At 35.5% G+C, this 13020-nt stretch overlaps 3 protein-coding genes across 3 annotated transcripts; 2 read left to right on the forward strand and 1 right to left on the reverse strand.

Annotated features, from left to right (window-relative positions):
- Positions 1-2118: 2118 nt before the first annotated feature.
- LOC136849757 (U-scoloptoxin(01)-Cw1a-like) lies at positions 2119-3384 on the forward strand. The gene is made up of 2 exons (XM_067123162.1): positions 2119-2185; positions 2888-3384. The coding sequence occupies exons 1-2, from the start codon at positions 2167-2169 to the stop codon at positions 3268-3270; spliced, it is 402 nt and encodes a 133-aa protein (XP_066979263.1). The 5' UTR covers positions 2119-2166; the 3' UTR covers positions 3271-3384.
- A 5202-nt stretch (positions 3385-8586) lies between these two features.
- LOC136849766 (U-scoloptoxin(01)-Cw1a-like) lies at positions 8587-9565 on the forward strand. The gene has a single exon (XM_067123172.1). The coding sequence runs from the start codon at positions 8751-8753 to the stop codon at positions 9201-9203; it is 453 nt and encodes a 150-aa protein (XP_066979273.1). The 5' UTR covers positions 8587-8750; the 3' UTR covers positions 9204-9565.
- Positions 9566-10664: 1099 nt separating this feature from the next.
- Positions 10665-12293, reverse strand: LOC136849773 (U-scoloptoxin(01)-Cw1a-like). The gene is made up of 2 exons (XM_067123180.1): positions 12167-12293; positions 10665-11159 (listed from the first exon to the last, which is right to left on the reverse strand). Exons 1-2 carry the CDS (start codon positions 12183-12185, stop codon positions 10774-10776), a joined length of 405 nt encoding a protein of 134 aa, XP_066979281.1. The 5' UTR covers positions 12186-12293; the 3' UTR covers positions 10665-10773.
- Positions 12294-13020: the final 727 nt, after the last annotated feature.

Genomic DNA, 13020 nt, shown 5'->3' on the forward strand with positions numbered 1-13020 from the left:
GTATAACTACCCTTTATTTTATAAACTAATATTGATAATTATTATATTTACCGAGAAGATATATCCTACGAGTTTTTGCTATTTGTCTTTTAAGGATTTTTGTCAGGATGGCAAACAGGTAATGAAACATGGAGATGTAATGCCGTAGAGATTATTGGACGTTGTTCGAAAAGTAATTATCTTTCCTTATCGCCTTAAATTTATTATTTTCATCTCCAGCCGTTGAAGTTTAATTACGTTTAGTTTACAAATATGTTATGATGAAATGTCTGCTAATATTATATGAGGAGTTTTATTATATCCCAATGATAAGTTTGGAATTACAACTGATGAACATATTAGAGATGAGTGTGAAATTCCAATAATTCACCGTAAAATGTAAGCACAAATTCGAACGTACACTAGGCTGTGTTCAAGTTAGAATTTCCTTACTATGGATACCTTAGTCTCCGTTTCGTGTTTATCTTAATATTGATATTTATAAATGGGGATTTCGACTCGGATCCTCTGTAATATTTTGCTTTAATGGAAGTAATTTGTATTTTTGTTTCTCTCTCTCTCTCTCTCTCTCTCTCTCTCTCTCTCTCTCTCTCTCTCTCAGTATGTCACCATTCTGAACATTCCACGTTATGAACATTACATGAATTAAGCTAAAATTTCTTTGTTTAAGGTCCTTCTCTCGTTCCTGTGACATACATTTACTATTTAATAAAGTAATTATATCACATAGTTTTCTCTTTCGTATGGAAGAACACAAACATTCCGGCAATAAAGTTTTACATGCTGCATGTTTTATAAACATCTCAAGTAACGGTCCTTTTTTTTTTTAAGTACACACTAAGAAATCATGACGACACCCGTGTTCCTATTTACGTATTCAATATACATTTTCCTCCAGTTTATTTTATTTTTATTTTTTACCTCTGGACTAATAGATTCTTCGCCCTATCCACCCTATTAGCCATCCCATTAAAAAAATTAATCGTTACACGTACATATAGGTATATATATATATATATATATATATATATATATATATATATATATATATATATATACAGTATATGTGTGTGTGTGTGTGTGTGTAATGTGTGTGTAGGAATGTAAGTGCGTATTTATGTATGCATTTTTGTAAGTATATGGATTGAGAGAGAGAGAGAGAGAGAGAGAGAGAGAGAGAGAGAGAGAGAGAGAGAGAGAGAGAGAGAGAGAGAGAATATAATGATAAAGAAAGTGAAACTCAGGATTAACTTCCTGAGTTCATCTAGTCAGCTGCTCCTCACCTGAAGAACCACTTCAAATGTAAATTACCTTAGTATGCATTAAAATACTTATATACTCTTTTATCGTAGCTGCTGTTTGTAAAACCGAATCTTCTTTGTAACCTATGTTTTCCTGTGTGGTTTGCTTGAAAATTCCTTAAAATAAAGAACTTTCATGCTGTTGTTTCTCTTTCCTCGTCGTCGTATATTCAGTTTAAAAAAATATATATATATATATATATATATATATATATATATATATATATATATATATATATATATATATATATATATATACATATATATATATATATATACATATACATAATATTATGTGTCTCTATGTGTAATATATATATATATATATATATATATATATATATATATATATATATATATATATATATATATATATATATATATATATATATATATATATATATATATATGTATATATATATATATATATATATATATATATATATATATATATATATATATATATATATATATGTATATATATACATATATGTATATATATATTTATTTGTTTATATATATGTATATATATCTGTATATGTATTCCATTAACACTGTTCACGAATATACCATCTTCCTTCAAAATCCTTAAGCGTTTAATGAGGATGTTTTAAATACTTATACCCAATAGGGACAGGAGTCAAAGTACACCGTCTCCTCTTTGTGAAGATGCTCCCAGGGTAGGTCAAGATGCCACGGCCCGAACAAGGCGGGGCCAACTGACATGGGAACAGAGCGCACAAGGTCACGCAGGGCAGAGGGATCTGACCACGTCTTATATAAAAGGAAGATTTGGTCTTCTTAGCATACATAGAACCCTTTTCGTTGTCTTACAAGCAGCAACACTTCCTCCAATTCCGTCAACATGAGAACTTTCGTCGTTGGTGAGTTGAACACGACGAAGATTCTCTGTTTGGATGGAAAGTTGTTTGTGGTTCTTGTAGCTTTCGATTTTCTAAAAATTGTCTGATATTTCTCAACATTTTTAAACCTTTACATGCAATTCATTGACTGTATTTTTCACTGATTACTACCTTAAAGTTTTTTAAAGTTAGCTATTTCATTTTCTTCAGTTTGACTTCCTCTAAAGATTCAATAATTTTGCAATCTGTCTCTTACATATTTTATATCTTCTCTAGATTGAAATGAATTGAAAGACTTCATCTGTCGAAAGTAGATATTTTCTAAATATTGTATATCAAATTCTAATTATAATCTGTGCTTCAATTAGCTGCCTACCTCCTGTTATATTGATGTTATAACCATTAACTCTACAGCCATTTTTAAAAGATATGATTATTATTTTACTGTCGGATTTTGAGATGTGTCACTCGGTAAATTTTTCATTATTATTATTATTATTATTATTATTATTATTATTATTATTATTATTATTATTATTATTATTATTATTATTATTACCAACAGTAAAATGAATAATGAAATCTACAATTTTGTGTTTTGTGCAGATATTTTATTGATAACAAAATTATAGTAGATTTTCATATTGTTATTGGTCACTACTTACAGATTTCTCGTAAAAATATCTTAAAAGTATTCTATACACTTGAATATCTTTTCTCCAGTCTGTGCTCTGGTGGGCGTGGCCGTAGCACTAAAAGGCCTCCGACAGCGGAGGGACTCCTCGCCCATCTTCTTCGACCTCCCGTCCAACGCCTCCCTCGTTTTGGGCGGCATCCAGACGGGCTTCGACTGCGCGGAACTGCCCTACGGCTACTACGCCGACGAAGCCAATGACTGTGCCGTCTTCCACGTCTGTCTGCCATACATTGACCACGACCTCTTCGTCGTCAGGCATTTCTCCTTCTTCTGCGGAGCGGGAACTGTCTTCGACCAGGAGAAACTCGTCTGCGACTACCCAGAGTTCGCCCTCCCGTGCTCCGAAGCCGCCGCCTACAGGAGCTCTAACGGATACTTCGGTTCAGAAGTGAACTTCTTGGAGAAATAAGAGGCGATAGATAGATTTACATGTAGAGACTTAGGCAAACCTGAAAGGACCGTGAAATATGTTTTGTTATGTTAAATTCTGAAAACAACTGCGCAAATAAATTTGTTAACTATGTCTGCTGATTTTTTTTGTGGGAGGGGGGGCGGTGGGTGTGGTTGGTTGACTGCCCACAAGATATATCACAAAGATTTAGATGGATTTTGGCTAATTTCGTATGTACTACCAACTGGCCAATGAAAAATTTCTTAGTTTTTTTTATTAGATTCGGATTCAGTTTTTTTTTTGTCACTGAGTAAGGATACTAAACATAAAAACTGAAGAAGTACTGCTATAGCCCAAAAACCAAGAGCTCAAGCCAGCATAAAGTCATTGTAATTATATACAGAAGAAAGCCGAATAATAGAGCCATCTCATTTTTGGCATCTATGACTGTCCATTTTTTGTTTATGAGTAATTAAAAAATATTATACTTTACCATTATCTTAAAGAGGGGGTAGAATATAGTCAACAATTAAAAACGCTAATTCTATACTAACTCATTCACATACTGCTGGCTTCTTGGGTCTCTTAGTAAATGATTTCAACTACGCCAAAGTTGTTGCAAGTCTGTAAGCGTTGAATTTTGGGATAGGGTTGCTGTCCTTATGCATATGCTACCCCAGCCTAACGTTGCTTAACCTATCTGGTGAAATGGACTTGTTACTAAGGTATATAACAGTCGTAAGGTAACCTTGTGAAATGTACATATGCCAAAAATACATAAACGCACTTGACCTATGTATATGTGCATGTATTATACCTAATAATGCGCACACCGAAATGCGTAATGTGGATATCTGAAGGACCATAACCATTACTTCATGCGAAAATTATCAGCAAAAGTGAAAAGTAAATAGACAGAAACATTATGCGCGTGTGTGTATGTTTGGGTATGTAATACGTTTTGTTCCATCTCCCCATCTGAACGAAATCCTATACTTGCTCTTTTATCATGAGCGTGTGTGTAAGAGAGAGAGAGAGAGAGAGAGAGAGAGAGAGAGCAGCTTTCGAAAGTTGCTAGAGAGAGCGAAGAGAGTTCGTTGAAGCTATTAAATGCGAAGGTCAAATGATTCCCAATATGCAAATCAGAGCTTCAGGAACTCTACGATTAGGTACGTCCTAAAATTCCTCTTGCATTTGCAAGTCGTTTTATTTCACCCACTGGTAATTGCTGATGAGCGAGATAGACCTCTGAAAAACAAAAGCATAATAAATCCAATCAAGGATTTGGTCCAGAGATTTTAACTGATATGCACCTTATACTGTAGTTTGTCAGAGTCTAGGTGGTTCGGGCGTTTAGTACGAGCGACCAAACAAGTAATTTGCCTATAGTTAGTAGGTTGTTTCTAAGGAAAAGGCTTAGTTACAGACCTCTGTTTTGCCATCTTTTGTGCTGCTGGGTAGAGTATTTATCGATTTTGATAGGGCTCTTCCTCTCTCTCTCTCTCTCTCTCTCTTTTGTATATATATGTATATATATATATATATATATATATATATATATATATATATATATGTATATATATATATATATATATATATATAGATATATATATATAGATATATATATATATATATATATATATATATATATATATATATATACATACTGTATATATGGGAGGGAGAGTTCTGAGGGAAAAACAGCAACATAACAATCCTGCCATATTCATACTACAATTGCAAAATTTTTCTGCTCATCAGGTCTAGATGTATAAGATATACAGGTTTTTTTTAAGAGAATATTATAGGTTTGTTATTCTCCCTTTTAACAACACATCTCTTTATTATTATAATTATCAATATTATTTAGGAAGAAGACCCTCTCTCCTTAAGATATGGCTTCATCAGCAGACTCTAACTTACAGCAAACACTCTTTTCATGATAATCCCTTCCCAGCGCGAATGAGGTTGTGCATTAACTATCGTATTCATTTCATCTAAGTTAGGGTATGAACACATTCAAGGACGTTTTCAGTCTACCAGTGTAAATGTACAGGTTATTATACAAGCACGTGGATTATGTAATGTGGCCATTCCAGTTTGGCTGCAGTTCGATACGGCATTCTCAACAGAAGTCGGGAGATGTACTTGTGTATGACCTGAATCGATGCTGCAAGAACATGCTTTCTCATTTTTTACATCTTGTAACCAGAGATGAGACATGATAGCCAACATTGACAGCAAAGCTAAAGTCTCACATATTTCGCCGTGTTGCCGTCAAAAAGTGGCACCTTTCTTTATACTAGAAGAAATGTGGAAAAGAAGCCGAGCTTACTGTAATGTAGGAAGGCTTCTCTCCTGAAAAATAACTCTTATCTTGACGAATATATATATGAAATGGAATGGAGTGTATTGAGCGTATTTATTGGCTACGTGCAAATAAATCTGCACCTCGAAGCAAGGAAATGGCTATTTACGATAGAGAGCGATTCAGGCAATACCCCCACCCGGCGTTTTTATTGGTGACAAGGCCTCACTAGACACGAAAAGAAATCGCTCGTGTGACAGCGTCATACAAGCACGTACTCGGCATCTTTTAGTCTTAGAACTGCAGCTTGTGCTTTGAAGACAATGTAGTTAGATAAACAGAAATGTTTATGTTTGTTACTGAAACGCAAAAAATGTACAACAATTTTGCTTCTAGTGTGGGCTATTTGTTGTATAAGTGTGGAAGGAAAAGGATAAAAGATACTAGAGCCTTGCCCTTGTGACACCGATTTTAGGTTGCACAAGGCCTACAGACCTTTGTTTCTGCTTTTAGGAATTCACGAACCTCTTTCCTCTAAATGGGCAGTCGTGCAGCTTTGATTTCTTATCTCTGATTTGAATCTGCGTTCTTCTTCAGGACGAAAAAAAGTTCATTTTCCTTTAGTTATCCGGATCTAAAATTGATGTTAAAGTACACAGATTTCAACCTGCCAGTCCACCTGTATTATTTGAATTTATTTATATTTTCGTCTTTTATTTTTCATTTTTTATCCCAAGTTAGTATTCCATCGTGAGGAAGTCTTTCTTTCCATCTGATGGCCTTGAATCTTGTTCTATATGATCGTTTGTACTTCTTAATTTTCTGAAAAGAAAACTATTGTGCCGGCTTTGTCTGTCCGTCCACCCTTTTTTCTGTCCGCTCTCAGATCTTAAAAACTACTGAGGCTAGAGGGCTGCAAATTGGTACGTTGATCATCCACCCTCCAATCATTAAACATATCAAATTGCAGCCCTCTAGCCTCAGTACTTTTTATTTTATTTAAGATTAAATTTAGCTATAAAGGTGCGCCTGGCAACGATGCATGCCAGGCCCACCACCGGGCCGTGGTTAAAGTTTAATGGGCCGCCGATAATACAGCATTATACCGAGACCACCGAAAAATAGATCTATTTTCGGTAGCCTTGATTATACGATGTACAGAAACTCAATTGCACCGAAGAAACTGGCGTATTTTTTACTTGTATTATTATGAAAACAGCAGTCATAATAAACTCCACCTATAGTCATTAGGAAATTCAAACGATCGAGTGAGATAAGTTGTTAACTCACCCGCCGTGTTAACTGCTCGGGCTTCATTGTGACTCATTGCCATTTGTACCAGACTCCTAAGCGTTGTTGGTAGCTCCAGTCATCGTTATGGGAGGTTATATCAACAGCCTCTGACATTCATTTCCTTGTGAACGATGGAAGAGAGAGAGAAACAGATAGACAGACAGGCAGACAGACAAAGATAGAGACAGAGAGCGAAAGAGTGAGAGAGAGGGTATTAATCTGACTATACAAGCTGGTGTCACAACGGCGCAATCATCGATGGCAAAATTACATAGTTTGCAAGAAGGAAAAAACTCGATCAACTTTTTTTATTTAAAACACGCACACACACATATATGTATAGTGTGTGTGTGAATATATATGTGTGTGTTTTGTATATATATATATATATATATATATATATATATATATATATATATATATATATATATATATATATATATATATATAAAGGTATATTCATGTTTTAGATGAAAACCTTTATCGAGTTTTTCTTTTCTGCAAATGATGTGATTTCGCCATCGATGATTGTGGTCGTTATAACCCCAGCTTGTATAGACAGATTAATACATTCTCTCTCTCTCTCTCTCTCTCTCTCTCTCTCTCTCTCTCTCTCTCTCTCTCTCTCTCTCTCTCTCTTACTTCTTTCATAAATGAGGCAATATCAGAATACGAAATCAAATACTTGGAACCCAGTACGTGGATGTTTAACAACCGATGAATACCAGAGGCCGTTGACATAAGCTCTAATAACAATACTGGAACTTTATGTATGAACAAATAACATATATAATCTATATGTATATAAATATATATAATATTATATATACTATATATATATATATATATATATATATATATATATATATATATATATATATGAACGTATGTGGTTATATATACATATATATAGAAAGAGAGAGAGAGAGAGAGAGAGAGAAATAGGATATGAGTAGGGTATGGGGGCCAGGAGGGTATAGCAAGAAACTCCGTACTCAAAAGTGAGGATGCTAATTCCATGTACCCTGAGAGTCAGGATATCACGCCCAGGGTGGGGTTTTCGATAACGTGACTTCAGGATCACAAGGTCACTGCTTGTTAACCACTTCTTATATAAAGGCAAGCATCCGCTTTAAGTACCATTAAGCTTCTGGTGTTTACCCAGCAAGATCAGCTGTAAGAATCCTGTACTGTACACCATGAGAACTTTCGTTATCGGTAAGAAGGAAACAATCTTTGCACTTTGTTGGGTACCGGGCTTTGATGTAACCCATAAGAGAATATGTTTGTCTCTGGAGAAATATTTTTTACAAATTTAACAAAGATATATATATATATATATATATATATATATACGTGTATATATAGACTATTACTGTATATATATATATATATATATATATATATATATATATATATATATATATATATACATACATATATATATATATGTATGTATATATATTACTTTGTTGGCCAGTACGAAACATCATGGGAAGTTTTACCAACAGTCATATTATTATAAGTATAATATTGCTTTTAATAAGCAACCATATTCCCGAGGTTTAAAGTATTTTTTCTGGCCTATATTGTTCTCTGTGCTTGTCTAAGTTTACCTGCTTGTCAGTTTATGTATTTAGTTTATGTGCGTTAGTTATTTTTGTTGCCGTTTCTCTTCGATCATATCTGAGACCAATAATTTGCTGAAATTAGCTTTACATGTTATTGGCCTCGGAGGCTTGTTATATATGAAACTTAACACATTCTGAATGATAACAGCAAAAATAAAAGTGATGATATTAGTACATTATTAATACTGTTACTATTTATGTTGTTGTTACTGATTTCTGAATTTAACAGGTCTCTTTAAGGAAGATACCTTTAGCATAATACGTGTATGCTTTGCATTCAGTATCCGCACAAAAATAAAAAAATGCGCTTACACACAAGTTTCCTTTCCCCTGCAGTCTCTGTCCTGATAGGCGTGGCAGCTGCCTTGAAGGGCCTCCGCCAGCGGAGGGACTCATCCGCCATCTACTTCGACCTCCCCTCCAACGCCTCCCTCGTCTTGGGCGGTATCCAGACGGGTTTTGACTGCGCCAACCTGCCCTACGGATACTACGCCGACGAAGCCAACAATTGCGGTATCTTCCACGTGTGCCTTCCTTACATTGATCACGATCTGTACATCGTCAGGCATTTCTCATTCTTCTGCGGTGCAGGGACGGTCTTCGACCAGGAGAAACTCGTCTGCTCCTATCCAGAATTCGCTACTCCATGCTCGCAGGCAGCCACCTACAGGAGGTCGAACGAATACTTCGGTCGTGAGGATATCAACTTCCTGGAGTAGATTTGAACATTCCCTCAGAGTCTGTGTGGATTCACGGTCAAAATACAATGAAGATCTTTTTTTTTTTTTTGTCAGAATCTTTTATTCAGATATTCAGTATGTTTAGGGTAGCTGATGTAAAATTCACGGGGAGCTTTTTGAGTGAGTAATAAACTCAGATATTCAATAAGGTTGTTGCTCAGAATTGTTAAATACAGACCAACAACTCTCAAAAGCAATTTTTTGAGGGAATAGCATATCCAGGTTTTCTATAAGTTTTCATAATAGCTAAGCATAAGGATTCTAATAAGCTTCAAAAATTATATTATCTTATTCTTTGCTAAACTGTATATCCAAAGTGCAATAAATTTACTTAAAACAGTTGAGTTTTCAATAATTTGTTTCATATTACCACAGCCAAAAATATCTGCACCAATATTAACTAGGCAGTAGACATGCAAGTAAAACTATGGGTATATGTAAGAATATAAAACTTATGAGTGGATGATGAGACTGGTTGACATTCGACAGAAACTCAAAACCGTTCCACATAATTTATTTATGACTGCAAGTTCGATTTAAAATACCTTCCTTTCGTCGTCACTGGTTGCAATAAAATACAACTCTTTTGAGTGCAACAAGCTGCAGTAAAGGGACAGAACTGTTAGAAGAAAAAGAAAGCGATAAAATTCCTCTAATTGGGAAGTTGTCAGAGGAACAAGACACGTCAATCGACTTCGAAATGGCAAACCTAATTGTCGCATGAAAGTGGAATAATAACAATAACATAACAAACACTACCAATTGTACCCATTTTCAGTGTGAGAGTAAGATGGAGTACCTTCACTCCAACCTGTGGCAGTCTTGCTCTTGTAAGATGCCAGGAAGTGTAGCAGTAACGTCTCCCTGAGACTGAGTTTCGTGGCAGTCATCAAATGCTTGGAGGCAGGAGATTTGGTTTTTCTCTCTAGACTTTTTCGTATTGGATTTAATTTCTATAAATTTTCTGAGGAGGTTTTCTTTTTAAGCATAATCTAAGGATTGATAGGCTGTAGTCTTCTTTTCTCTTGAAGATATCGCGTTTCTTTTTTTTTTTTTTTTCTTTACAAAAGAGTAGCTTCTTGAGATGATAAAAGAATTGTCTTGGATCATAATTTCTTCATAGGTACTCCGCATTTTCCGTTACTATGTGAATGTTCTTATTTTCTTTTTCAAGAAAAAAAGTGTTCGGGAAGTTCATAGTTTGACAAGTATAATCTGATTTCTTTATTACGAAAGGCATCCATACCCTATTCTTATCCAGATTTCTGTGTGTTTCTAGACTCGAGCATTTCCGAAGCCTTGATAAAAGAAGAGGACTGAGTGATGATGTAACGTCCTGCCCTGTAAACAATATTCACTCTAGCGGCAGTAGTTCAGTGGTCCATTTTCCCCTTAAGCGAGATATTGAGGAAATAAAGAAAGGAAACGTGAAACAAAGAACACTTGTAAAATTTATTCATCCTTCTCATACGACAATCAATTTTGTAGTCAGTTACAAATGCTTTTATTGGCCATTCCCAAAACTCAGTACAATGACAATAGATTATTTCTATTTCTCAAGGAAATTGACGTTTTCCCTTCCGAAGTACTCGTTGGTTCTTCTGAAGGAGCTGGACTGAGAGCATGAGAGGGCGGAGTTGGGGAAGTCGCAGACGAGCCTTTCCTGGTCGAAGATGGTCCCTTCCCCGCAGAGGAAGGAGAAGTGCCTGGTTACGTAGATGTCGTTGTCGATGTAAGGAAGGCAGACGTGGAAGACGGCGCAGTTGTTGGCCTCGTCAGCGTAATACCCGTAGGGGAGGTTGGCGCAGTCGAAGCCCGTGTTCACGTTGCCCAAGAGCAAGGTGGCGTCGGAGGGGAGCTCGAAAAAGAAGGGCGTCGAGTCGCGTCTCTGGCGGAGTCCCGGGAGAGCGGAAGCAACTCCAACGACGGCGAGGACTGAAAATAGAGGTGTCACGTAATTAGCAAATGACTCTCTCTCTCTCTCTCTCTCTCTCTCTCTCTCTCTCTCTCTCTCTCTCTCTCTCGTAACCCATTAGGAACAAGTTTCCCATCTTGTGTACTTTCTCCTTCTTTTCTGATTTTCTAAGGTCATAAACTGCACAAGGGCACTGCTTTGCCCGTCACACTGGTCTTAACATTTAGATAAAAAACAAGAATAAAAGTGCGTGATTCCAGTGCGCTTACTAAACCGCGGCGTATTACTGTGAAATGTTAAAGGGCGCGTTAAAGAGGGGAAAGAATAAAAATCTGATATTATCAGGTGGATGTGATTTTTGGTTTGAATAGTTGAAATGGTACTTAATACGTATTTTGTCATGATAATTATTAGGTTGGTCCATTGAAGAGATAGGAAACTAGAACAATAAGGGAATGAGTAAGTTTAACATGAGATAAATCCAAATGCATTGTCGATTAAGATGCATGCATGAGATTTTCATTTTCTCATTTTTATTATAGTACATAAATTGCATGCCTTTACACAAGAGCAGGATGGAATGTCCCATCTGGAAGTATAAAGGACTGATAAAGAAGAAGGAAGAAAAGTAAATTAATAGAGATATAAACAAAGAGGCGAAAATGTACCTGAATCCTTCAAAATTTAAAGCGAGATCAGCTTATTTTGACCCGTATTACTGTTTATGTTTGTATTACTCTATCTGATAATTAATTTATCTATTTATATGCTATATTTTTCTCGATTTAATTTCACATGCGGGCAATCTCTTCTGTGGAAACTTATAATGCCATAATGAAAACTCGATTAACCATTAGAAGAATCTAAATAAATAAATAAATAAATAAATAAAATGCAGAGCAACAAAATGTACTGAATTCAAAACGATGCAATTGCAAAATTAAATTTTTTGACGAGCAGGCATAATAAAAAAAATAATAATAAGAAGGATATTCGTGAGTAAATAAATAGAACATCGGATACTTACTCAAGGCAAGAACCTTCATGCTTGCAGATGATGAATGACGTTGAGTGCTAATGTGATGAAATGACCGATGGAAGGGCACTTTATATACCCTTCCCTTCCAGTGACCTTGGCGCCCTTTCCCTTTTCGGCGTGTTGTCCTGTTTTCGGGGCGAAACGAGATACCCACCGGCAGGGGGAATCGCGATGCCCGAAATCCAAGTCGGGAATCAGCATTTTTCCTCTTGCTGTCGGCCTGCAAGAGGACGACTGCTGACTGGAGTGTTGAAAGGTGTCGCATAACGGTTCTTCCACGTGTTGCTGTGCTTTTTCTGACTTGTGTTCTGTATTATTTCTATATTTATCTGTCTGTTTTTGTGTTCATTACCCTTTTTTTTTTTTTTGTATTCGCTTTCCTGTTGAATTATCTGGATTCGTTCCTTATTCATTTGTTATTCTCTCCTCTCTGTTTCTCTTGATTTGGAAGGTAGTGGCACCTCAGGGTCATCCCACGTGATATTTTGCACATTTTGGATGTTGATGGTTATTAACTATTGTATTCGGACGTTAAATAAACACAAATTAAGACATTTTGTCACTGATTATGTTCTTTTTCTTTCCGAGTGATTCGTTTTTCCTTTTTGGGATCTCATGAAAATTTAAGTAATTTTCCCTATTTTTTTATATGATGCCTGTTATTTATTTGTTGACAGATCCAGGTCAGATGTCATCTGATTCCTTTTGTGAAGAATTTAAATTACTTTCTTTAATTATTATCTTAAAGATATGAATTGTCTCTTATACACCATTAGCTGAATCATCTTCATTAGGATTCTTTATTTTCAAAACCTTCATGTGAACCTTAGAGGGTTTATAAA

The sequence above is a fragment of the Macrobrachium rosenbergii genome, chromosome 2 (genome assembly GCF_040412425.1).
Source record: "Macrobrachium rosenbergii isolate ZJJX-2024 chromosome 2, ASM4041242v1, whole genome shotgun sequence".
NCBI lineage: Eukaryota > Metazoa > Arthropoda > Malacostraca > Decapoda > Palaemonidae > Macrobrachium > Macrobrachium rosenbergii.

What these genes read in the sequence shown, in the direction of transcription:
- LOC136849766 (XM_067123172.1), top strand. Translation starts at nt 8,751, where the DNA reads ATGCTTTGCATTCAGTATCCGCACAAAAATAAAAAAATGCGCTTACAC.